Below are 27,179 nucleotides of genomic sequence, written 5' to 3' on the forward strand. Positions count from 1 at the left end.
AGCTGGGAATGGCAAAGGTGGGAGAATAGCTCTCTCGAACAGCAGTCCGTGGGCTTCTTATAGTCCTTCCGGGAAGTGTTGGACCAATCCCGGAAGTCCAATCCACGGTCCTCGAGTCCACGCCCACTCCAGCATCCGATACACACACACACATACACACACACTCGAAATGGGGAGGGGAGAGCCAACAACACACAACCACACACACAATGACCCCTAGGGTCATAACAACAGGCTGACAGATGAGGTTAGACAGGAATCTCCGTGGACCATGATGTTTGCAGATGACATTGTCATCTGTAGTGAGAGCAGGGAGCAGGTGGAGGAAAATCTAGAGAGGAGGAGGTTTGCTCTGGAAAGAGAGGAATGAAGGTTATCCGCAGTAAAACAGAGTACATGTGTGTAAATGAGAGGGACTCAAGTAGAACAGTGAGGTTACAGGGAGTAGAGGTGAATAAGGTGGAGTATTTTAAGTACCTAGTGTCAACAGTCCAGAGGAACGGAGAGTGTGGAAAAGAAGTGAAGAGATGTGTGCAAGCAGGTTGGAACAGGTGGAGGAAAGTGTCAGGTGTGATGTGTGACAAAAGAGTGTCAGCAAGAATAAAAGGAAAGGTGTACAAGACAGTGGTGAGACCAGCAATGTTGTATGGTTTTAGACGATGGCACTGAGAAAAAGACTGGAAGCAGAGCTGGAGGTAGCAGAGCTGAAGATGTTGAGGTTCTCTCTGGGAGTGACGAGGATGGATAGGATCAGGAATGAGTGCATTAGAGGGGCAGCTCATGTTAGATATTTTGGGGAAGAATCCAGATTGAGATGGTTTGGACATGTTCAGAGGAGGTACAGTGAATACATTGGTAAAAGGATGCTGAGATTAGAGCTGCCAGGAAGGAGGCCTAGAGGAAGACCAAAGAGGAGGTTCTTGGATGTAGTGAAGGAGGACATAAGGATAGTTGATGTGGGGGATACAGAGGATAGGGTTAAATGGAAGCAGATGATTCGCTGTGGCGACCCCTGAAGGGAGCAGCTGAAAGGAAAAGAAGATCTCAGATGCCAAACAACGCTTTTATCTGAACTTGCTGAGCTATTATCTAATTATATGTCAAAGTATCATTTTAGGTGATTTTATATATATTTTAGTTGATTTTTATATATATATATATATATATTTATGTATTTAACGATATAAATACATACAGTGGTGTGAAAAGGTGTTGGCCCCCTTCCTGATTTCCTGATTCCTGTTTGTCACACTTTGTTTCTGATCATCAAACAAATTTAAATATTAGTCAAAGATAACACAAGTAAACACATCATGCAGTTTTTAAATGAAGGTTTTTATTATTAAGGGAAAACAAAATCCAAAACTACATGGCACTGTGTGAAAAAGTGTTTGCCCCTTAAACTTCATAACTGGTTGGGCCACCCTTAGCAGCAACAACTGCAATCAAGCATTTGCGATAACTTGCAATGAGTCTGTCACAGTGCTGTGGAGGAATTTTGGCCCACTTATCTTTGCAGAATTGTTGTAATTCAAAAATATTGGAGGGTCCTGAAGCAGCAAAACAGCCCCAGACCATCACACTTACCACCACCATATTTTACCATTGGTATGATGTTCTTTTGTCTTGTCAGTCCACGGAGTATTTTCCCAAAAGTCTTGGGGATCATCAAGATGTTTTCTGGCAAAACTGAGACGAGCCTTTATGTTCTTTTTGTTCAGCAGCGATTTTCGTCTTGGAACTCTGCCATGCAGACCATTTTTGCCCAGTCTCTTTCTTATGGTGGAGTGATGAACAGTGACCTTAACTGAGGCAAGTGAGGCCTGCAGTTCTTTGGATGTTGTTGTGGGGTCTTTTGTGACCTCTTGGATGCGTCGTCGCTGTGCTCTTGGGGTAATTTTGGTCGGCCGGCCACTCCTGGGAAGGTTCTGCACTGTTCCATGTTTTTGCCATTTGTAGATAATGGCTCTCACTGTGGTTCGCTGCAGTCCCAAAGAAATGGCTTTATAACCTTTTCCAGCCTGATAGATCTCAGTTACTTTGTTTCTCATTTGTTTTTGAATTTCTTTGGATCTCAGCATGATGTCTAACTTTTGAGGATCTTTTGGTTTACTTCACTTTGTCAGGCAGGTCCTATTTAAGTGATTTCTTGATTGCGAACAGGTCTGGCAGTAATCAGGCCTGGATGTGGCCTAGAGGAATTGAACTCGAGTGTGATAAACCACCGTTAAGTTATGTTTTAACAGGGGGGCAACCACTTTTTCACACAGGACCATGTAGTTTTGGATTTTGTTTTCCCTTAATAATAAAAACCTTCGTTTAAAAACTGCATGATGTGTTTGCTTGTGTTATCTTTGACTAATATTTAAATTTGTTTGATGATCTGAAACATGAAAGTGTGACAAACATGAAAAAAATAAGAAATCAGGAGGGGGGACAACACTTTTTCACACCACTGTATATGTTATTTTAAATTATTATTACTATTTATTTGTTTGGTTGTTCTATTCCTGTGCTGGTCTTCCCAGTACCAGTCAAAGCACTTGCACTGTAAATTTTTGTTTTAAAAGGTACTATAAACAAAAGTGTTTATAAATATTATGGCTGACAATCCATTAAAATATTTAATCATGATTAATCACATGATTGTCACGAGTTAACTTGAGTGATTAATCTCAAGTCAATCGCACATTTTTATCTGTTCTAAATGTACCTTAAATCAATACTTCAAATTTAATACTCTAATCAACATGGGCATGGTCAAACATGGATGCTTTATGCAAATGTATGTTTATTATTAGTGAAATTACCCTAACATAAAGAACAAAGACCGTGGTGTGGGCTTGTTAAGACCGTTCTTCAAAGAACTTGTTCATATCTATTAAACACATGGGAAAAAAAAGAACATAGAAAAAACACAAGTTCTCATTATTTCTCTTTCTTTGCACTGACCCAGTTGCTCAAACAAACAAGCCTGTTTACATTTTCAGTTGACAGGGCAGCTTGCTTTTTCTGAACAACATGCCCTGACAGTGAGAACAATCTTTCACAAGGTATGGATGTGGCAGGTGTTGCTAAGTATCTGGCAGACATCGTTTTGTAAATGAATTTACCATTCAGAAGACCTTTTTGTTTTTCCATTTCTGTTTACTGCTAAACCCAACTTTTCTGTGTGGAGCTTGCATGTTCTCCCCGTTTCTCTGAACTTCGGTTTTCTCCCACAGTCCAAAAACAATGAACTTCCCATTTGCCACAGTTCCTCATGAACTGGGTGGGCAGAATTCTCCGGTATGGAGTTGATGCCACCTCCCCAGCACACAACTGCAATGAAAAATGCACTCGCTACTACAGACTGATAGGAATAAGTGGGTATAGATGATGGATGGATGGATGCTTGCTGCTGCACTCTTTACTGTCTATGGCTGCATTTTCAATTTCTCCCGCTACGAGCTAAGCCACGGGTCAAACAGGAAATGCATGCTGCGTTAATAAAATTAGTGCAGTTAAAATGTGTTTGCGTTAACATGTTAAATTTGACAGCCCTAAAAAATATTTAATCTCTTACCGGATTTATATATTGTACTAGCAAGAGAGATCATATTTCTCCTATATTGGCTTCTCTTCATTGGCTCCCTGTAAAATATAGAATAGAATTTAAAATCCTTCTTCTCACATACAAATCCCTTCATAATCAAGCTCCTTCATACCTTAAAGACCTCATAGTACCATATTATCCCAATAGAGCACTTCGCTCTCAGAGTGCAGGTCTACTTGTGGTTCCCAGAGTTTCCAAAAGCAGACTGGGAGGGAGAGCCTTTAGTTATCAAGCTCCTCTCCTGTGGAACCAGCTCTATAGGCCTAGACTGCCCGAGGACCATCGGTGCACTGAGCTCCCCTACCCTAACCCCCCCCCCCTCCCTTCCCTTCCCCTCCCCTCTCTTCTCTCCTCCCACCTCATGTATATTCCACCATTGAATGTCACTAACCCACTAACCTTGTGCTCTCTCTCCCCCCCTAGTTTGTGCTCTCTCCCTCTCTCTCTGTTTCTCTCTGTACCTTCTGCAGGTGTCCCTTGTCCTGGAGCTGTATATCGCTGATGTGCAGTTACTGGTCCCACCAACCTGCAGTGTCTATTTGTTGTTTATCGTTGCTGTTCTTTTCTCTCTGCTCTATCCACTCACCCCAACCGGTCGAGGCAGATGGCCGCCCCAAACTGAGCCCGGTTCTGCTGGAGGTTTTTTCTTCCGTTAAAGGGAGTTTTTCCTCTCCACTGTTGCCAAGTGCTTGCTCATAAGGGAATTGTTGGGTTTTAAGTTTTAGTTTTTGTAAAGTGCCTTGAGATGATTTGTATTGTGATTTGGCGCTATACAAATAAAATTGAATTGAATTGAATTGAATTGAATTACCGTATTTTTCCGTCTGTCCGTCTGTCTGTCTGTCTGTTCGTCTGTCCGTCCGTCTGTCTGTCTGTCCGCCTGTCTGTCTGTCTCAGGCAGTCTAGGCCTGTAGCAGCATAACTAAGGGATGGTTCAGGGTCACCTGAGCCGGCCCTAACTATAAGCTTTATCAAAGGAAAGGTTTTAAGTCTAACCCAATAACTGTAAAAAGGGTAGACATAGCAAGCACACTTCTAAGTTTGAAGCCATATAGGAATTAGCTGCTGGCTCCAACAAGTCCTGGCTCCCCTTGACTTCCACTGAAAAATCAGTGCCAATTACTAAGTCGTCTTTGTCTGAACACACTCGTAATCCTAATTTTTTTTTATGTTGATATTTGCTCCACAGCACAAGATATTAAGGTAATTAACTAGCTTGATAGGTAATTAATTAATCAATTAATTAAGTAATAGAAACTCTCAGCTTGATGGATACTGAAATTCTTCATTCCCTCCACCACCACAGTCTCTTTTGTTTTTGCATTTAATTAATCTTAAATGGTTGTTCCCTTCAAAAGGCCCAGTCAGGCTCATCCTGAGGACAAGACGGTGGTGGGGTTGACCTTCCATGGGCCCACAACCTGCAAAAGGGACCATATGGGGCCAGTGCAATGTGGTTTGGGCAACGGTCAAAGGCGGGTGCCTCAGTGGCCCAACCCTTGAATGGCTGAGCTGCTCGGTTGACAGATACCGACTAATATTTATTCAGGTTTACTCCATGTATATCCTGGGTTCTGGAACCAACCCCTAGATAAAAGGCTGGACTCAGTACACTGAGTCCACATCCACTGTGGAGTTGCCCAAGATAAGGGATAACAGGCAGGTGTGGGCTTGTTATTAGCCCCCCAGCTTAGTCAGTGCATGTTGGAGTTTACACTGGTGAATGAGAGCGTTCTATCCCTTCACCTTTGGGTTCGGGATTGGGCTCTCACTATCATTTGTGCTTATGCACCCAAAGAGGTTCAGGGATTGATGATGCTCACGTGTGCAACGACTGTGAGACCAGTTGAGAGGTGTGATTGGGAGGAATGGCCTCTCTGATCTGAACCCGAGTGGTGTCCTGTTAATGGTCTTTTGTGCTGGTCACGGTTTATCCATAGCAAACACCATGTTCGAACATAAGGGTGTCCATAAATGCACATGGCACCAGGACTCCCTAGGTTGGAGGTCAATGATCGACTTTGTAGTCATTTCATCTGACCTCTGGCTGTATGTTCTGGACACTCAGGTGAAAAGAGGGTCTGAGCTGTCAACTGATCACCACCTGGTGGTGAGTTGAAACCGATGGCGGGGGAGGAAGCTGTAGATACCTGGCAGGCCCAAATGCATGTGAGGGTGTGATGGGGAATGTCTGGCAAGAGGTCTTCAACTCCCACCTCAGACAGAACTTTTCACACATCCTGAAGGAGGCTGGGGACATTGAGCCCGAATGGACTATGTTCCGTGCCTCCATTGCCGAAGTGGCTGAACGGAGCTGCGGCCATAAGTCCCTTAAGTCTGGCGCAGCAACATTCTTTGAACCTGTTGCTGGATACCAGAAGTAAATGCTGTCAGGCTGAAGAAACAGTCCTACTGAGCTTGGCTGGCTTGTGGGACTCATGAGGCAGCTGATGGGTATCAGCATGCTAAGCGGCACATGGCGAGGGTGGTTGCAGAAGCAAAACCTTGGTTGTGCGAGGGCTTTCGCGGTTGCAAAAGCAAAAACCTGGTTGTAGGAAGAGCTTGGTGAGGCCATGGAGCAGGAGTTTCAAGATTCTGGCAAACCATCGCCCATCGCTTTTCCTGAAGTCACTGAGGCAGTCGAACTGCACAGTGGCAAGGTGGCAGGGGTGGATGAGGTCCCCCCTGGGTTCCTCAAGGGCCTGAATGCGGGTCTGTCCTGGCTGACACGCCTCTGCAGTATCGCATGGAGGTTGGGGACAGTGCCTTTGGAGTGGCAAACCGGGGTGGTGATCTGTCTTCTTAAGAATGGGGATTGGAGGGTGTGTTCCAATTATAGGGGGATTACACTCCTCAGTCGCCCTGGGAAAGTCTACACCAGTTACTGGAGAGGAGAATTCAGCTGATATCTGAACCTCTGATTCAGGAGGAACACTGGACCAGCTCTATACTCTCGCAGGGTCCTTGAGGGGTCATGGGAATTTGCCCAACCAGTCCACTTGGAGAAGGCATTTGACCATGTCCCTCAGGGAATCCTGTGGGAGTTGCTCCGGATGTATGGGGTCCAAGACCCGCTGTTGCAGGCTGTCCGGTCTCTGTACAACCAGAGTGTGAGTCTGGTTCACATTGTCGGTGTTAAGTCACACTTGTTTCTGGTGCATGTTGAACTCTGCCAGGGCTTTGTTTAGACTGCTAATATCTAAGCGGAAAAGAAGGGATGGATTTATGGATAAATGATTGTTTCAAAATTTTGGTGTCTGTTTATGCTATGTAAAGTTGCTCTCATTTAAAAAAAAAAAAATATCTCAGAAGCAGAGCCACAGTGCCAGAGCTAAGTAAAATGCAATAAAAGACTAAGAAATATTCATTAATATTATTTTTATTAGAGTTCACCAAGGAGCTGATGTGTTATTCATAATCATATCTGATGTTTATGTTCTTCCTGACCTAGTATAGTCTGACACTGGACACAGTGTTCTCAAGGATGTTAGTGAGGAGTATCTGTGACAAAGCTTCCTTTGGACACTAGGTGTGAGGAAGGGACAAGAATAAGAGAGCACGCCCAGGATGGAGGGTTAACTGTCGAATGAGAATATAGAGTTTTAGAATATAGATTTATTAGGGAATCACTTTGTAGAACAATAGGGAAGTACAGACTTAATTATCTGATTATGTGAATGATTATTTACATTTACTTTGCATGTCTGTATAAGTAGCGGCCTCAGCCTAATAGGAGCTGAGCAACAGGGGGAAAATAATTCAAATGTGTATTTTGTAAAAACAGCTGGGGTACAGTAGATTTGGCATATGTACAGTCTTCTAACCTTTGCTAAATGACTTTGGTGTGATGTTTGCTTCTAGGCAGCAGGTGGAGAGAGAACTTGATTCAGATGCAGCCCAGGAACTAAAGATAATTATTTTTTGTGTGTGGTCTGACTTGAAGTTTCTGGAAAAATATATGTGTGTGCATCTTTGCAAGTGTTTTTCTGTGTGTAGGATGCAGATGGGGTTTTGGGACCACAGCCAGCACACATAATTGCTCCATTGAGCTGTCTCATACCCCTGAGTGTCTCACACTCTCAAGTGTACACACCACACACACACACACCCTGGTGAGAGACTTTTTCCTCTGTGCAGCCTGAATTCTCAAGAGAGTGAAGACGAGGGGGCTTGAAGACCTGTTGATTTTTCAAACAGTTCCCTATTTTTATTGTTCCGTCCTTCTGTCTTGCCTCTTTCTCTTGTACAGAGGTTTTATTATGGAATCCCATTTTTTTAAAGCTAGAGGAAGTCTAATTAACTGCTTTATGTGTTGCAAGCAGAGCAGACATCCCCATCATCAGGGTAGTGTGTGTTTGTGTGACTGTCACTTCTCAATAATACATTCTTTAATGTACCGTTTTAAAATATATTAAGTATTAGTTAATCCCTGTAAAGAGGATTGTAAAATAAGCATTTGAAGTTCTGGCGAAAGTGAACAAAAGCAAACCAAAATTGATGTGTCTGGATTTAGAATTATGAATAGTACTAGATTGACTGGAATAATCATTAAAGTTATTATAATAGGTAATATTATTCAAATGCTGATAAATGAACATTTCCACAGTGCTGTAATACTGTTAAATTTTTAAATACTTAGCGTTGCGTTCTCTTCCTGCCGGAGTTCACTGTGTAATGTCTGAACTGTGAGGCTACTGTCGTAAAAACATATGTAACTTCTCATATATGTAACTTCTCTTGACTATGAACTAAAATTCAGTTAATAGACAAAAATTTGCATTGACAAAGAAACAGGACGAAAAAGAAGAGGAAGAAGGATAAGACTGATCAATTGTGGTAGCATATAGAGAGGAGATATGCCACCACATGACAAAGATCTGCAGACACACAAGTTCAGGAGGAGAGAAATGAAATGCATTGAAGTGAAATAAAGTTAGGGGAAATTTGAAAGCAGATGTGTTCCCAGTCATATGTCATTTGACGGTTTTATTTGCTGCCAGCAAGTTCAACATTGTATTGCTGGAAATCTTAGCTGGGACTTATAACAAATGACCATAAATGCCACCAGAACCCTCCATCTTCCTGTGTAACAACATCCCAGTTGCAGCTGGTTTTATGACTTTTCAGCAACAAGCTTCTTTCACTCTTTTCATCCATTTATGTTGAAGTACTGCCAAAAAATACTGTGTGTGTGTGTGTGTGTGTGTGTGTGTGTGTGTGTGTGTGTGTATGCGCGCATGTGTGTAGGAGGGGAGAGGGCTCTAAATTTTCTTCACCTTGATAAGCAATGTGCAGTGTGATCCTGGTAGGACATCATCACCACAGGAGCTGCAGTCAGGGATGTTAACATAGTCACACCATGAGCTCACGCAGTCTCACAGTCTTGTGCAGATAAAGATGTCATATGCAAAATATATGCTGTGTATCCAGTTTTATTTTTCCTTGCTATTTTAATACGGGGATGTGGATATTGTACTGGAGACAGAGGTTGTGTTCATCTTGTATTCATCTTCCAGCGAAAAACAACTCACCTTTTTTTTTTTTTTTTTCTTTTTTGGTGGAGCTACTGATACATGTCCTGGGTGGACAGTAAAAGGGGAAAGCAGGGATAGAGGGGGATGCTGATGTTGCACATGCACTGTACTTGCGTATATGTTTTGTGATTAAAATGGGATGCACATTGTTGCATGGTGAAATGACCTGACAACTCTTCAATAGATTTGAATGAAATTTAATGTGCAGATTTATGTTTGCTGCTAAATTATGGAAAACATTGTCATGATTATTTTTGTCAGTATTAAAATCATGATCATTTAACACAATTACTCATTTACTGTGGAAACGTGTTGCATTTATTGAAGTTTGAAAAAACACCTTCAGGTGATTAGATAGAGAAGTGGCATTACTTAGGGATGTATAAACCACCATCTAGAGAATCTTGTATATGTTTTTATCCACGTCAGATTCCTCGAATCCAAACTGTTCACAGAAATTGAAATTGGTTCTACTTTTTTTCTGATCAAATGCTACTGCTGCCGCACTCATGGTATAGGTTGAGTGAGTTTGCTCCATTGAGCTGTCTCATGCCCCTGAGTGTCTCACACTCTCAAGTGTACACACCACACACACACACACACACCCTGGTGAGAGAGGTCATTGCACAACTCCAGTGGATATGTCAGGATAATTGTACTTTTGACAGTTAGTGCCATCATCAGGTCACTTTAAGTTGTCCAATGCAATTGGTTATGACCAAATACAGTACTTGCTATTTAGTGGCATTCCCATCAGCCTCAGCTGTACTGCATATTAGAACATATTAAAGCAGTAAATATTATTCCACCTAAATATCATCTTGCTAACATACTTACACATCTGATTTTAAGCATGTTAAATTATTGATATTAGCATTTAATTTAAACCATCACTATATTTGAGCATGCTAGCATGGCTGTAGACCAGCAGATGTGTAATAACCAAATATAGAGTGAGTTTACACTCTATATTTGACCGTCTGGAGAAGTCTGGAGAAGTAAAAAGCAGACGATGATAAAGTAGTTGTTTGTACTTTACATTAAGAAGATATAGTTATGAATGGGTATAAATAAAATAATAATAAGCATTAATATTTTATACTCAGCCATAACTGTATTTCAGTGTTTCAAAAATACTTTGCTATTAATGTAACTTAATGCTACATTTATATTTAGATTTAAGCCTTTTAACTAAAGTGATCAGTAGAGATAAAAGACGGTAAAAAGAAAAAAGGGGAAGTCTGTTTTTTTGGTAGATGTGTCTTTGAGTAAAGTGAATGGAAAATAGGAGACATGACTCAGAAGGCATCATATGTAATTGTTAAAAAGATTAGTTTTCCAAGCACTGTAATGGCACATGGCCAGTGATTGTCCTGAGTTGTGAGAGAAAGTTTTGATGTTTATCTGACCTGGCATTTAAAATGATGGTAAAGTAAAAGAATGGAGGTAACATTTTGTTTTGAAACCACTCTCTTGTGTATCCACTAAGATTTGATTCACTCTGGAGCACTTTAAACCCCGGTGGGAATGTTTCAGTTTGCACTCCTCATGGAGGTCAAAGGTCAGGCTCAGTCACAGAACACCATGTCTGGAGCTGATCTGGATTCAGTATGTTGCTTATGGAAATTTCAGCAGGATAGATGCTGTCTGTCACAGGGACATGAATTTGAGCCATTTAAAAGAGATTTTCTCTAACCACCAACTGCCCTTACTGCTGTACAACAGCCTGTACGTAACTAGAACGTAACTTTTTTTAACATGGTAAAAAAGTTCTGATTGATGCGAGGTTCATTGTGCAGCCCATTGTACAAGACAACAAGCCCATAAAGAACTCACTAGAGTTTATGAAAAACTATTTTCAGAGGCAAGAATAACCAGGACTCCTGCATCAGATGCTCTGACCCCCACAGAGCCCCTGTGTCAGCAGTGTGGTGTTAGTCTCAATCTGCTACAGAAAAACTGCAACAGCTTCTCCAGGGTGCTGCAAAATACCAGGAGAAACTGTGTGCAGGTCACACCAAAGAGAACTACTGCTGGTTTACCAATTATTCAGTTAGTTGAAATTAATCCAAATTGCAGTGCCATAGTAGCATATTGAGCAATTGAGCCCAGCTGACAGCCTCTCTCTCCCCCTAGTTTTCTTTGTTAATTGAACTGTCATATAAAAGCAACAAATGACAAAAAAAAAAAAAAAATCAATATTGAAAGTAATAGACATAGCAGTGTAACACAAGGCACAGTAAGAAATCATTATTTCAGTATAAACTGTGTTTCTCCTATGTTCCTCCTATCCCTGCTGCTGGTGATGCCTGATGTCCTGCATCTTATTGTTGTCTCTTGGATGGATTTTGTGATGAATTAGGCCTACAACTACAATCAGATCATTGCCACAGCTTGTTGTATCAGACACAAGGTTAAATCTGTCAAATCAAAACCATTTTAGACTTCTGCATAAATATGTTGCAGTTGAGGTTCCAACATGTATTTTACTGCAAATTGATGTTTTCATGTACTGTGATGAATAATGTGTATTGTATATGTGTGTGTCCACGCATGTCATTCGTATACTTCAGATGACAGGTTTGGTCCTTCTGGGCATGCATGATGCCACTGTACAAATCTGTGTAGAGATGTCCTGCCATTCTTCACAGATGGTCCTTTTCAGCTGCTCTTTACAGAGTAAAAACTCTTCATAGTGGTCACACTTGAAAGTCACAATGGTAGTCCTAGTCAGGTCTACGCCAAACATGCTGAAACCACACAATTAGGCTTACTTTGAAATTGGATGCGTACTCACTCATATTGCATTGAGGTTTGGGGCCTATATGACGCGAGCAAAGCGACAAGTGAATGACATGCGGTAGAGTAGAGAGGCTAGTGAATGACTGTTGTAAAAGCATGAGAATACACGGTGTTCTAATTTTGTGCATATTTTTCAGCAGAATAAAGAGCAAAAGCCAGTTTTGCCAGATTTGCGGACTTGGGACTGGCACTGAGAAACGAGTCATGCATAAAACCCGCACCATTGCAGATAAACAGCTGTGATTGGCCCAGCTCATTTGAAGCTGGAGGAAAGGACTCCCTAAGGCAGGGGGTCTAGACCCACATTGCTGAGAAAGTGCGTGGGTCTGGCTGGCCAGGCTAGTTTTATTGTATGCTGAATGTTTTCGGAAAACTAGAATTATTGTGTGTGCGTGCGTGTGTGTGTTTCTATGGTGTTGTTGATGTACCATTGCCTCCTATGTGAGGTAATCTGTCAGTGAACATGATCAGATTACCGCAGATTATATTTACACTATTAGATACTTGTCCAGGACTAGATAAAACACATTCTTTCGCACACAACCTGATAACTGCTTTATATGTGCTGGACTGACACACTGATGCATGTGAGCTGCTAAACCCCTTCATATACAATTATGAGCTGACACTTGTTGACACACACGCTTGTACTGATCTGTTGGGGGCTTAAAGTCCATCTGACTCGCAGAGAAGCAGGTCTGAGAGCTCTTTTTTAAGTTTGGTATTTGCTCCTAAGCAAAAACAATTACTGAAAAATAAACTAAAAATAAAAATTTTTCTTGTTAATTTTGAAATGTGCAAGAATGTACTATTTGGCCTTTTACTAAATTGAATTTAAATATCTGTTGAATATCATGTGGAGCAGAAGAACTAAGATGCAGTACTTTCAGTTCTGCTTGTAGTGTTTACTTGAATGAACCACAGTATCATTCAGTACAGTCTCTTTTGTGTACAGCATGTAACTGGAGATAAATGCACACCATAGTGACATGGACACCCACAAGAGCTTTAGGTGGCTCAAACCAGGAAAACAAAGCAACAGCTACAGGTCAAAAAATCCTAATAATGCAGTTTAAACAAGAGAAAATGATAAACCAAAAAAGGACAAAATTGTATCTACAATTGCATTACAATGTTATGGCACTGTTTGCAATTTCCTTGTTTTCTGCATAAATTGGTCATAAAATGTGATCTAATCTTCACTAAAGTCACAAATATCAATATTTATTCACCTGACATGCAAAGTGATGGTGGGAAAAGTAATGGTGCAGTACCACCAGGCTTCTGATGCCATTAAATATCAACTGGAGTCAGGTGATAGCAACCTTGGAGCCCAAATCAATGAAACAAGAATGGAAGTGTGGTTTAGAACTACCTTCACTTATAAAAACACTCAAACAAAAGTACAAACAGTCTTGGGCAAGAGTGAGCACTCTTACATTAGCAGTAACAAGTTTGATGTAACAAGACAGAAGGGAAAGACATAAATGACAGATGTACAATTGTACAACTTAAACAAGCCAAATATAATGTCTTATTTAATGTGCTTTAAAAGTGTTGGTGTGACCTTCAGATAGCACCAGACAGCCTTAGCAATAATTAGAGGAGATGTGGATAAAGGCTGAGGCCATTTACACAGGTTTTTAACTGAGGTCATTCATCTGAGTTAAAAATGGCATATGTTGTCTTCTTACCCTTTTAAATTCTGTTTCAGTCAGCCATTTATTGATAAACCACAAAATCCTTAAAGCATTGCTTGTTTTCATGATATCCTGTGCAATCTGTCATGGACTGCAATTCCCACAAATCTCAGGGAGATTTGGACAGGAAGCAGGCAGCACAGATACAGCTGGGGTATTTCCCTTTTTTCTTTACTTTTTTTATGGTTTATTCTAAACCTTATTTTTCTTGATTGCTTGCTCCATACAATAATCTCCCATTCCATCATCAATTTCTCTTCTCAGTTATCTTATTAAAAAGTTTGGTAAACTGATGAATTTCTTCAGTTAAAGCAGGTAAATGTGGAACCTAAAATTTTGCAGGCATGAAATGAACATTTGGCATTTCCAAGCACAGCGGGGAAATGACCTGATCTGTTCTTGATGCGTGTGTTGAGGGTTTACAAGCAAACCACAATAATCAGATTTTCAATTCTGAAATGGAAATTGACATATTAACATTTTCAACACATTAAAATGTTTAAATATCTGTGGAGCAAAGAAAAAAGTAGATGTAATGTATTTCCTATAAAAACTATAACTCTCAGCACTCTCTAGTAAACTAGTATTGTATAATTGTCAACAGGCTGTCAGAAATATTCTTTTTTTGTTTGTTTGTATGTTTGTTTTTTTCTCCTATTTGCTCGTCTGTCAGTGAAATAGTCTTTCTTTAAACTAGCTGTAAATGGAGAGCAGTTGTTCAAACTACCAAATCAATCAGAATCCTTTTGGTAGACTGTCAGCAAGTTGGAGTTTTACAGAACAGAGTGAATTTAGTGTGTTGAGCTACCACTGTGCATGATGATATTGAGACTTGTCTTAAATGGTTCACATTTAACTATCATGCTGACTATTAGAATTGATGTAATGCATATTTAAGGCACTTTAGCCTCAATGAAAAGTCAAATGATAAAAGCGTGATTATTTTGATAGGCCTTTCCTGTCATGATTGTCTTTTGTCCTTCCACGGCTGCTGGCATTTTCCATAAAGTGCTGCAGGATCTAGTTGGACTTGTAACCAAAAAGTTGCAGGTTTTAGTCTCAAGATCGGTAGGAATTGTCGGTGGGGGGAGTGAATGTGAGACCCTTGACCAAGGCACCAAACTCCCAACTGCTCCCTGGGGCCGCAGCATTGGCTGCCCACTGCTCTGATTGTGTATTCACGGTGTGTGTATGTTCACTGCTGTGTGTGTGCACTTTGGATGAGTTAAATGCAGAGCACAAATTCTGAATATGGGTCACCATACTTGGCCCCATGTCACTTCACATTTCATTTCACATAAACAGTCAAGACAAGTCAAGCACAGAAAAAAAAGATAAGTTAATAAAACCATAGAATATGTGGATTAAAACAAAAGGATGAAAAAGAAATGGGTATTAAGAGTTTCAAAAATATCAGTGGAGTGAATAATAATATAATAATATTTGTATTCAGTCATCAATGGAGCGAGACTAATGCTGGGGAGATCTGGTCTCTCGTCTCACTGCTCTATCTCGCTACTGTATTCTGAAGCGGCTGCAGACAAGAAAAAGCTGGCAGACTGATTGCTACGTAAAGTTTCAATAATTGAGGTGAGACGAGATAAAGGCCTGTATTGTAATCTATATAGAGCTTTAAGGCACAGATCCGGTGGTCATCCCGATGTCTTTGTGTGCTTGCATGTGATACTTTCACTTTTTACATGCAGCTGGTTCTGTAGTGGGGATGAGCTGTGGAGTGTGGGACACCAGGAGACGTGGATGACACTCAGAACAGATGCAAAATTTTACCAACTTACTTTGAAGTAAAAAGCAGATTTCAGTCTCTGTCGTTACCTAAGGGTCATGTTACAGGTGTGTTATAGTACAAAATAAGATAAAATCACACTTCTCTGAAAGATCTATACATGTTGTGAGTTTACTCACGGCATGCTAACTGATTCTCAAAAGCAGTAATACACACAGAGATCAAAGAGGCAAAGATGATCTTCAGTTCATAATCTCCACTTGATCAGCTCTAACAATTGCTCAAAATGCAGAATTACTTCATTTTTTTTTTTTTTTAGAGGTGACCATAAAATGTCAGCCTGAGAGCCTTTTCTACAAAATAACCCAATAAAGCAGAAACCAAAACCCATTTTGCAGCTTTACCTGAGAATGTGTCCTATTTTCTTTCAGAACCTGTCAAACTGTATTTCTGCAAGGAGTACACTGCCACCTTTGGTTTTCACTTGTACACAATTGTACTATCTAATGCACACAGTCAATTCTCATTATTTTATATAGGATGTTGTTTTAGTAGAGGTTTATTGTGTGTTAGAATTATCTCATTTAAGTCAGTGTTGTTTTAGAACACAGATGCTATAGAGGAATGTGAAGTCTGGAAAAGAGTAAAAACAACAATAGTTATTTTGCTACTAGAAATACAAAGGCATTAAACGCAGTGTTTGAAAATCCCTTTTCTATCCTTTAGCAGATTTCTATGGCAAAGAAATCATCATCGTTATCATTGGTTGCCCTGAGACAGTGAAGAAAACAGATCAATAAAGCTTTTTGGAGAAGCTGAAGGTGAAAGGGACTTACAGCACAAATAAGAGGGCTGGACAATAGTTTGCTAAAGTCAAGGCCAGCAGTGGCCAAGGCCAGTAATTGCTGTGTCTCCAGGTGTATTGATCCTCTGGGTTTTAATGATAATATTAAGATGGACACAAGGAGGGATGGCTTAGTCATCTGTTAATTTGTTTAAATGGTGAGAGCATGAATGCACTGATGAACTCAGTAAGGACGAAATCGCTGATGTACCCGATGAAAGGATCAGATGAGACATATGGATGACTGGTTGAGACCCCTAAATCACTGTGCACAACTCTGGTTGTAGCCTGTGATTCAAATGGTCCCTGATGCAAAGTAAAATAGCCTGTTGCAAGCTGAGGAAGACTAAAGTACCAGATAAGTGAGTTGATGGTGATGGAATGTGTACAAACTGATTTATTTATTACATGGTTTGCTGTAAAAGACAGCATTAATTGTTTAGAATCTTTGAATTATGTGATTATGTTTTATGGAGATTCTCTTGTCTAAATGGGCTTAGTAAATCATCTCATGTTTCAACTTAGTGAAGTTAAACTGTGCATCTGCACTAAAGTGTGTGTGCCTATTTGTTTTGTGTCTTTCAGGACGATTGGGGCTCCAGTGACTTGTCCAGCAGGAGCAAAGCTCACAGCTCTGACGACAAGGCTCACAGCTTAGAGACTCTGCCACCAGGTAGTAAACTCCTGTGTTCGTTATGCACCACCAGGCCCTGCATCTACACATGTGGATAAAACTGTTGGAACCCTTCCATTAAAGAAAGAAAAACCCACAATGGCCACTGAAATAACTTGAACCTGACGAAAGTAAAAACCCAACAAAACTAGTGAAACAAGCCTGGACAAAAACGATGATACCCCTGGATAACACCGAAAATAATTTGAACATAGGGACATGTTAAACTAAAGTGAGTCCTGTAATTAGCATCACAGGTGTTTTCAAACTTGTAATCAGTCAGCCTGTCTTGAAAGGATGAAAAGCAGTCACTGTATAAACAAGCATGTTCAAGGTAAAGGCTATAAGACCATCTCCAAGCAGCTTGATGTTCCTGTGACTACAGTTGCACACATTATTCAGAAGTTTAAGGTTCATGGGACTGTAGCCAACTTCCCTGGACATGGCTGCAAGAGGTAAAAATGATGACAACTTGAAGAGATGGATAATACAAATGGTAACCAGAGAGCCCAGAACAACTTCCAAAGAGATTAGAGGTGAACTCCAAGGTCAAGGTACATTAGTGTCAGATCGCACCATCTATCGCTGTTTGATCCAAAGTGAACTTAATGGAAGATGGCTGAGGAGGACTCCACTGTCGAAAGCAAATCATCAAAAGGAAAGACTGGAATTTGCCAAAATGCATATTAACAAGCCACAAAGCTTCTGGGAGAATGTCCTTTGGACACATGAGACAAAAACTGGAGCTTTTTGGCAAATCACATCAGCTAAAAATGATCACAGACACAAAAATGAAGCATACAAAGAAAAGAACACTGTACCTACTGTGAAACATGGATTAGGCTTGGTTATGTCCTGGGGCTGCTTTATTGCATCTGGAACAGGGTGTCTGGAATCTGTGCAGGGTACAATGAAATCTCAAGCAATATGTGCTACAGTGTCAGAAAGCTTGGTCTCAGGCACAGGTCATGGGTCCTCCAAAAGGATAATGACCCCAAACACAGAGCTAAAAACACCTAGGAATTGCTAAGAACAAAACAATTGACTATTCTTAAGTTGTCTTATATGAGCCCTGATCTAAATTCCATTGAACATCTGTGGAAAGAGCTAAAACATGCAGTCTGGAGAAGGCACCTTTCAGCCTGAGACAGCTGGAGCAATATGCTTACAAGAAGTGGGCCAAAATATCTGTTGACAGGTGCAGAAGTCTCAATGAGAGTTACAGAAATTGCTTGCTTGCAGTGATTGCCTCAAAAGGTTGTGCAACAAAATATTAAGGGGACCATCATTTTTGTCCAGGCAAGTTTCACTAGTTTTTTTGGGTTTTTTTGCAGCAACTTGAAGCATTTTCTTTTTAAATGTTTCCGTTGTATGGCGTTATATTTATTGCCTCTATCCTGAGCACGCAGTGGGAGATTTTGAGCATGGAAAAATTTAGTTTTGCAAGCACATAAATTATTTTTCGGAAAGAAAATATATTCAAGCAAAAAAAATTGTTTGAGCAAGCAAAAATATATTCTGTGCACAATAAATGTGTATGCATGCTATTATCCATATGAATGTGCAATAACAAACGCTCTCACTCCCTCTTTCTCTCGCTCGCTCAACCTCTCCTCCAGCGCTCGGGTTTGTTCTTTACGCTCGCTCAGCTTAGCACACAGTGTTACAAATGTGCCACAAAATCAACCAATCAGAGAACTGGAGAAAATTCATTCTCATTGGCTGTTTAGTCTCCAATTAGATCGAATATAGAAGTATTATGGTATGATCAAAGTAGATGTCCATGCTCGAGACAACCAGCTGATTTAAGCAACAGACCTTATTGCATTTCTTAAGGGAACCTGGCTAAACAAACAAAATATGATTTTTTTTTTTTCTTTTTCATTTTCTTTCTTTTCGTTTATTAAATGATGGTAGATAACTCTGGTTCACACTCCAACACAGTAGGTGGCGGGAATGCATCTTTAACGCTGAGTGCCACCCATCATAAAATCAAAAGAAGAAGAAGCTTGGCCGACTTACTTCAGTGGAGTTGTTTGACCTCAACTAGTTAAAACACATTTGTCAGTATTTCTTTATTATTGACTCATAGTGCCTTGTTAGTTTTCTGTACTGTAGTGCTACGACGTAGTGTTGCTTTGTTTGGATTAGCTTCACTTGAGATATTAGTTTTAGTTGTGTGTCTAACAAAAGTTAGTCACTCTTCCTTCTCTAGGCACTTCTGGGCACAAAACAAGGAAAAGTTGATGGAACAATTTTTTAGAGTACAATATCCAAGTTACAGTAATATAGAATGGAGAAAAGCAGCACATGTCAAGAGATTTCCAGAAAATGTTGCAGCAGATAAAAATAACCAGTCAGCAGCATTGGGTGAAAACAGCTCTGTGATGAGAGGTCAACTGGGAGGCAACCAATGGACCACACCACTCACCGGTTTGGACACAGAGGGTCTAAAGCAAAGCAGAGCAGCAAACCACAAGCTGGTCTTGATCATTTGCTAAAGTCAAATCAGTTTTGTTTATATGGACCAATACCTCAAATAACAAATTTGCCTCAAGGACCTTCACAGTCTGCACAGCTGATCCTAGGATAAAAAAAAAAAACTCCCTCAAAAAAAACAAACACAAAAAAAAAAAAAAAAACAGGAAAACAATTAAAAGAAATAAGAGCAACAGAAGGAAGGATACTGCTTCCAGGATAGACAAAATACTGTAGTGGATTTTCAGTATGAACAATCAGAATGATATTTATAAATTTTAATCATATGACATATATGATCTAGGAGGATATCTAACAACTGTCACAAAACAGACCTGGGCCCCACAGCCTCCTCTGCCCCATGCAGTTCTGGAAACAAGTCTGACTATACAGACACAAGAGGACTATTATACATCTGGGAGAAGAAAATGACCAGAGAGTTTTGGAAAAATGTCAACTAATAATAACTAAGTAATCCTAGTAAGAAAGTGGACAGTCAATCAGCTGTCAGTGGCTCAGCATACAAAGTAAACAGGGGTAAAGAGCACTCACAAAGTGCAAAGTTGGTTCATTAATTACTTGCTGCCACTAAACACAGATATCAGCAAGGACATCACAGACCCTGACACATGCAGCAGTGCCTTCGAGACACTGGTATATAGTCTCAGATCATCGCAAGCTTCAGCTAATTAGTACGCCAGACACGTTCGCACGCTGTCAGGGTAGACACACACATACACACACTTGCAGTTCTCTCCTCTTCATCAGGCTCTGCTTCTCTCTGTGTCTGTCGCTGCCTGTCATGCACACACTCATCTATATTGAGAGATAGTGTAATCTCACACTGCCATATGCTCAACACAAATCATTAGCATGGGAGCTGCACCCAGCTAATTAGTTGCATTATTATTCGTGTGTGTCTGTATCTCAGTAGTCAGTGATAAACTGTGAAATTAAATATGACAACTTTCTCTGTTTAGTGTGCAATGATCTCAGTAATCTGGTCAGACAGCATGCTTTGAGTGTTTGTCTTTCTGAACTTATATTTTAGACTGCAGGGAATTCATATAGGTATGTTAAAATTTATGTCAGAATTTGTTACTGACTGGCAGTGCATAATAAGTGTTCTTTTTGTATATTGTACTTTGGCCTGGTTAAAGTGTACGGTGTTGGTCTGCTGAATTCTGTTCTGCATACTGTATTTTCATCATAAATTTCATGTCAGCTTTCCTCAGTGCCATGTTGCAGCCTTGTCAAGCAGCAACTTGAAGCAGTGAGGATTTATTCCTGTCAGTTGCAACGGATTCTTGCATCAGCCAGGCTGCTGCCTTCTTTTCATATTCCCACTGATGTATAATCTTATTCATTCCTAAGTCACATTTTCAGACTTTGTGATGAGGTAAACATTGTCTGTGGTACTGGCTTTTAATTTTGTATATACTGCATTAAGAATATGTTTCCTGGAGTAAACCTGGAGTTACAATTTGTTCTCTCATGTATCTAAAACAAAATTATTAATTACTAATAGTCTAAAAATAAGTTGAATCATATTTGCAACCTGTCATCTTGGTTTTGCGTGTGTGCGTGCATGCATATGTATGTTCAGGTAAAGTGCGCTGGCAGGATTTTGACCAGGATCTGTACGTTGGAGCCACAGTAGTGCGACCAGGCCAGGATCCGTATGCCAGGAACAAGTTCAACCAGGTGGAGAGTGACAAACTTCGTATGGACCGAGCCGTGCCAGATACGAGACATGACCAGTATGTATCTCTGCTATTACTCAGAAAGTCTGTGTCATTAACACATGCACACAATTGATGCAGTTGTAAACACTGTCCCTCCAAACGTTTTTTGCGGCCTTTGTGATTGCAGGAGTTGTGTGTATGCATACTGTTCTTTACTTTCTATTTGACTAATTACTATCAGACTGGATAAGATCTCTTGGAAACTCCTTGTATTTTGTCTTTCTGATGAAACCAGAATGTAGCAGCAAAATCGATACACTGTTTGTTGTCTGCTCTGTTCAGAAAATGAACCCCTGGTAATGGCTGTCAATTGTTCTTCTTGTTAAATGCATGATGACACAAAAAAAAATCCATCCATCTATCCGTTATCTATACCTGCTTATTCCTAACCAGGGTCATCTCCTGGAGCCTCAAAAATAAATCATGATACAATATTATGTCATTATGTTTTAATAAGCTTGATTCTTATGCTTGCCAGATTTTCTTGTTGTTCTCCTAATTATGCCACAGCTCCTGATGTCACCCATTTTTCGTGTCAATCTGCACTGATTTCTTTAATAATCAGAATCATGTTTATTGGCCAGGTTTGTGCACACAAACAAGGAAATTGACTCCAGTTCTCTAAGCTCTCATTGTAATGACTCAACCCACTCTGCAGAAAGACAAGATTATGGAACAATTCAGTAACTGTTTTTGTAGTAGTCGGTATTTGCAAATTACTGCTCATGATTGTGTGCTGTTTTCAGTTTAATGTGAAGCATTTTTGAAGCACCGCTGGCTTGCTTTTAAAGTGTATTTAACAAACACAATAACTTCTAAATCTTCCTGTGACACAAATAAATGAAACTGCTTTTATCACTGCCATCTTACAACAGTGGGATTCTTTGAGTTAGTAGTTTTATTCCAGCAATACATGATTCACAGTATGTTATTCAGACATTTTTTATATTTTAATATATCGACCTAACCCAGACAGCTCAATCTGCATTTTCATTGTCTGTTTACTTCAGTTGCTGTGAATCGTTTTTATTTTTTCTTTCTGCATTTACAATCCATGCAGTGTGTGATTCCATTTTGCAGCTTGACTTGTACATTCAGCTGGGTTTGTGTGTAGGAATGTTTTTGCATTTGTACAAGTGTAAGCATTTAAATTTATCACTTTGTCTTTTTTATTCATAATTTTTATTGATTCTTGTGTATGTGTAGTTGCAGACATAAACAATGGAAATCAGACCTACCATCCTCCAGCGTTGTCATCACCTTCCACAATGAAGCTCGTTCTGCTCTGCTGCGGACAGTGGTCAGGTAGGTGAATTGTCTGTATATTGTCCATATACACACACACATACACACACACACACACACACACATACACACAAATTCTAGTTTGATTTGTAGGTTAAGGTTCTTTCTTTTTTTAAAAATACTTTTATCCTATAAATATCTGTCTCTCTCTCTCTCTCTCTCTCTCTCTCTCAGTGTCTTAAAAAAAAGCCCTCCTCACTTGGTAAAAGAAATCATTCTGGTTGATGACTACAGTGATAACTGTGAGTAATGCAAGTAAATACATTATATAAGTAATGTAATAATGTATATTTATTAATAGCACTGTATAAATGAAAATGCAGTGTGTGTCTTCTCTGTATGGCACGTGCTTTGTGTGTGTTTTAGCGGAGGACGGAGCATTACTGGGGAAGATTGAGAAAGTGCGTGTGTTGAGAAATGATCGCAGAGAAGGTAATTAGACACTAAGAAGCAAGTTTTGTATTTTTATCCTGCATGGGATAAAACTGTTCACTTTTGCAGTCTGGCTGGTTGTTGATTATGGTTTTTTTTCTGTTCTCACCAGGACTAATGCGTTCAAGGGTTCGTGGTGCAGATGCAGCTACAGCACCAGTCCTCACCTTTCTGGACTCTCACTGTGAATGTAATGATCACTGGCTTGAGCCACTCCTGGAGAGAGTGGCTGAGGTACAGTCACACCTTCATGCATTAATACCTGTATATTATCATATGTATGTACAAAGTCCAAACAGATTAATCATTTTTGTATTGTGATTGTAAGACACACATAAAGATTGGTGTGGCTCAAAGATTAAATCTAAAAGTCAACTCTGTAAAGCAGCTAAACAAAGTTGCCCAATGTCTTTGAAAAATAACAGTAAGGGGGAAAATACAGTTCATGTTGACAGTCCTCAACTGTGTATATTTTAATATAAAAGCATTGTTGCATCATTGTCAGTTATTTGAAATCAATATAATTTTAATTTCTGAGGTTTATTCACTCGCCATCAGCCATGGAGGAACACTTTACAGTTGAGAAACAAATGGCTGTTGACCTTCTGTAACTGCTTTAGATGGATATCACCTAACCTAAATTTATCATGTCCACAAATAGAAAAACAACACCAGCCCCAGCATCAAAAAAGCAAATTTTGGTATCAGAGTAATTGACCTTGCTTTTCTTTGCTTTAGTTTAACTTCAAAATAATAAATCATTCTGTACAGAAAAGAAGGAAGAAAAATGCCTCAGACCAAAATTTATAAATTTGCTCATTACGTGGAAGCTTGTTTATGCTGTTGTCTTTTTGACCACTTTAGCAATGCTTTCTCTAAACCACTGTATGATGTGGCTACTGTGGTTTTCAGCTGTTTCATTTTATATAAAGAGACAGAACTGCGTTTGCTTCCAGTTTTACTTTACCATGAACTAAATATAGAATACAAATACATTCATGTTTAGAGAACTGTTTACTTCTGCTGTCAAATTCCACAAAGCATGGTGAAATAGTCATCTGCTTTGCTTAATTTGGGTTTTAATTTAACAAGACTTCTAGTAAATATTTATTAATGAGTCTTTTCCTGTTATTGCCTTTCTGAGTTTGTCTGCAAATAAATGGTTTTAAATTATTTTGGACTCTTCATGCTTCTTAGGATAAGACCAGAGTTGTTTCTCCTATTATTGATGTCATTAACATGGACAACTTCCAGTATGTGGGAGCCTCGGCTGATCTGAAAGGAGGTAATGTACCAAAATAGAGTGGTACATGGACACACACACGCACACACGTGTGGATCAGTGAGCTTGGCAACAAGCCTGCATTTTAGTTACATTTTTAGAAACCCCAAAAATGTATATATGATGTTGTAGTAGCACTGCTACTATCTGTTGTTTTGGCATCCAGTGCTTTATTTCATACAGTTTTCATTTAAGGCTGCTAGGTTTTATGTCTCACATGCAAGATGCACACTTTTTTTTAATACACTCAACATGTATTTAGTTTAAATGTGTCTTCCAGAGTGCATTAATTGCATAATTCTCATAATGGTGTGGTTCTTTTTTTCCCGTCTGTTTATGTGCATAGGTTTTGATTGGAATTTGGTGTTTAAATGGGACTACATGACTCTGGAACAGAGACGAGCCAGGCAAGGCAATCCCATCGCTCCCATAAAGTAAGACAGATACACACATTTGTTCATCCAACACATCCACACAACAGCTCTTTCCTTACAAGTTGCCACCAACTACTATTCTTACAGTCTTTCTTGCCCCATCTGCCTGCCTCCTCCTTTCTGTGCCCCTACAGGACTCCTATGATAGCAGGAGGTCTATTTGTCATGGATAAGGAATACTTTGAGCAGCTGGGGAAGTATGACATGATGATGGATGTATGGGGAGGAGAAAACCTTGGTGAGTGCTGTAGCAGCACAAATGCAAATTTAGTAAAGTCACAGTGGAGTCACAGTCAAGCTGTAATTTCTTTCCATCATAAATGCTGTGCTTTAGACTTGAAAAACCACACATTCCTGCTCATATATAAAATCTTGCTCTGCCATGAAAGATCTTAACCATGATCTTAACTCATGACATCATCTTGGTTTTCATGTCAAGAACATGATAAAAAACAAAATTTTTCACTAATATCATGGTCTGATCTGTGTAAAAGCATCTTCTACTAGGGTGCAGTTCATCTTCGAAAATGCTGTTTCTAAAATGAGTGAAAATAACTAAACAGAATAGCAGTACTGTAGTGGTCTAATAAAAGCTGGGTCCCCCTGTTGTTTTTTTCCAAATTCAGCTGTAAAATTGTGAAGAACCAGAAGCTGATAGAATGATTTGTGCGTAAACAGTGTGATTAATCAGAACTGATCCCAATGCAGACAATGTCGTGGAAGGGGCCTGAATCTGAAAGCATTTAGTGGGTGCAGACAAAATTACTTTCACACTGCTTATAATAATTAACTCTTGAAGTAGTTTTTTAGAACAAGTGTGGAAAAGTGTGTTTAACCTTTTTGTGTGTGTGTGTGTTTTAGAGATCTCATTTCGTGTGTGGCAGTGTGGTGGCAGTTTGGAGATCATCCCTTGCAGCAGAGTTGGCCACGTCTTCAGAAAGCAACATCCATACACCTTCCCTGGGGGTAGTGGGACTGTGTTTGCAAGGTACAATATGCATACATAGGCTGACACTGTAAAACATTCAGTAACCACCAAGGCGCCAAAGATCATTTGCTCCTTTACTCACGCACAGCTGTTAAGGTTAAATGATGTTTTGACCTAGGCTCCACAGTGGGTGTAGTGGGTCTCTAGCCAGTTCTACAATACCTTCAGATTGAACTAATATAGTTTTAAACTACTTCTAACTTTTACATTCAGTCAAGCAAAAAGTAACCTTTGGCAGCTTGATCCAGCATTATGTCTGCTTAAACATTAGCCACTGCTTATATTGTGCAATTGTCCATTACATGAGCAGAAAAAGTGTGTGCTTTTACAGTTCTATAACAACTGGGCATACTCCGTCTGCTGAGAAAGTCTGTGAGATATGATTGAAAGCCTCAGAACAGTTACTCAAATGGAAAAGTTCATTCAAAAATTAATCAAATTATTGTGATATCCATAACATCCAATGGTACCTAATCTACTGTCAAATGTGTAATGTGTTGATCAGCCCTAGTAACCATTACAGCATTTCTTCTTGGAGAGATTAATTGTAATTATGATGTCTTCTTATTTTTATATGGGTTTTAATCCTCCCTACATCTCTCTTCAGCCACCACCTTTTTCTAATTTTTTTGTTTGGGGTATTGTTGTGCAAATTATTTTTTTGTGGCAGTAGTTTAATTGATGCACATACATTATTAAGTGCTAGCTCTGTGAATAAAACCAGATAATTAAAACCAAGCACCAACAGTTAAAAACCAATTATAAAAAGTTATTGTCTTCAGATTTTGAAAGAATACTCTAATTAAATTCTCACAGCATGTCAAATGTGACAAAATAATCAGTGAACATTAGTAATATGGGGATAATACATCCAAAGATATGCAGTCTCCTCGTTCAATTAACCACCCCTAGAAATCAGCCCAACAAACTCTGTCTTGTTGAAGAACATATAGGCAGAGCAGCAAACAGTTATATAGGGGCTGCACTTTCCTTCATCCTCCCAGTGATATAAATAACACAGGGAACAAACAAGAAGTGTCATATGTAATCAGCCCATCACTGTCTTCAGCTGGTCTATGAAAACTGTGATTCTAAAATCTATATATCTAGGACATATGTGCAAATGCAGTCGTTAAATTGTGGTATAAAGCACCTTCGGAGCAAAATGGAAAGACTCCAGTGGAAATGAATGCATGTCAAATGAATGAACAATAGATCAATTTTTTGTGTGTGACTTTAAAGTCATAGATACAAGATCTGTACCTGTCAAGAACAGAGTGACCATAAAACCATAAAACCTTGAAAGGGGGCACATATTGTCTTGATTTTGAAAATTTCTGTTCTAAAAAGCACAATATAATCAAGTTGAGTTCCACTCCGCATGAAGGAGGGGTATTCCTTGAAGCATGTTTAACAAACTCTGAACTTAACCCTAAACTCTGAGTTGATTAACCCAGAGATGGAAAAAACTGAGTTTTCAGTTCCAGAACAGTTGATCAGAGTTAGTTCATTCAACTCTGAGTTTAAATATACCTAACTTTCAATTCAATTCAATTCAATTTTATTTGTATAGCGCCAAATCACAATACAAATCATCTCAAGGCACTTTACAAAAACTAAAAC

At 39.5% G+C, this 27,179-nt stretch overlaps 1 protein-coding gene across 1 annotated transcript in view; it reads left to right on the forward strand.

Annotated features, from left to right (window-relative positions):
• The window catches only part of galnt2 (UDP-N-acetyl-alpha-D-galactosamine:polypeptide N-acetylgalactosaminyltransferase 2), a 64,807-nt gene that overhangs the window by 16,428 nt on the left and 21,200 nt on the right, over nt 1-27,179 (forward strand). The window contains exons 2-11 of the mRNA XM_026293506.2: nt 16,805-16,892; nt 20,977-21,130; nt 22,322-22,420; nt 22,595-22,662; nt 22,787-22,852; nt 22,965-23,086; nt 24,050-24,137; nt 24,481-24,568; nt 24,703-24,806; nt 25,430-25,556. Of these exons, the coding sequence (XP_026149291.1) occupies nt 16,805-16,892; nt 20,977-21,130; nt 22,322-22,420; nt 22,595-22,662; nt 22,787-22,852; nt 22,965-23,086; nt 24,050-24,137; nt 24,481-24,568; nt 24,703-24,806; nt 25,430-25,556 (1,004 nt within the window). The remainder of the gene's footprint in view (nt 1-16,804; nt 16,893-20,976; nt 21,131-22,321; nt 22,421-22,594; nt 22,663-22,786; nt 22,853-22,964; nt 23,087-24,049; nt 24,138-24,480; nt 24,569-24,702; nt 24,807-25,429; nt 25,557-27,179) is intronic.

Source organism: Mastacembelus armatus, chromosome 3 (assembly GCF_900324485.2).
Source record: "Mastacembelus armatus chromosome 3, fMasArm1.2, whole genome shotgun sequence".
NCBI classification, from domain to species: Eukaryota; Metazoa; Chordata; class Actinopteri; order Synbranchiformes; family Mastacembelidae; genus Mastacembelus; species Mastacembelus armatus.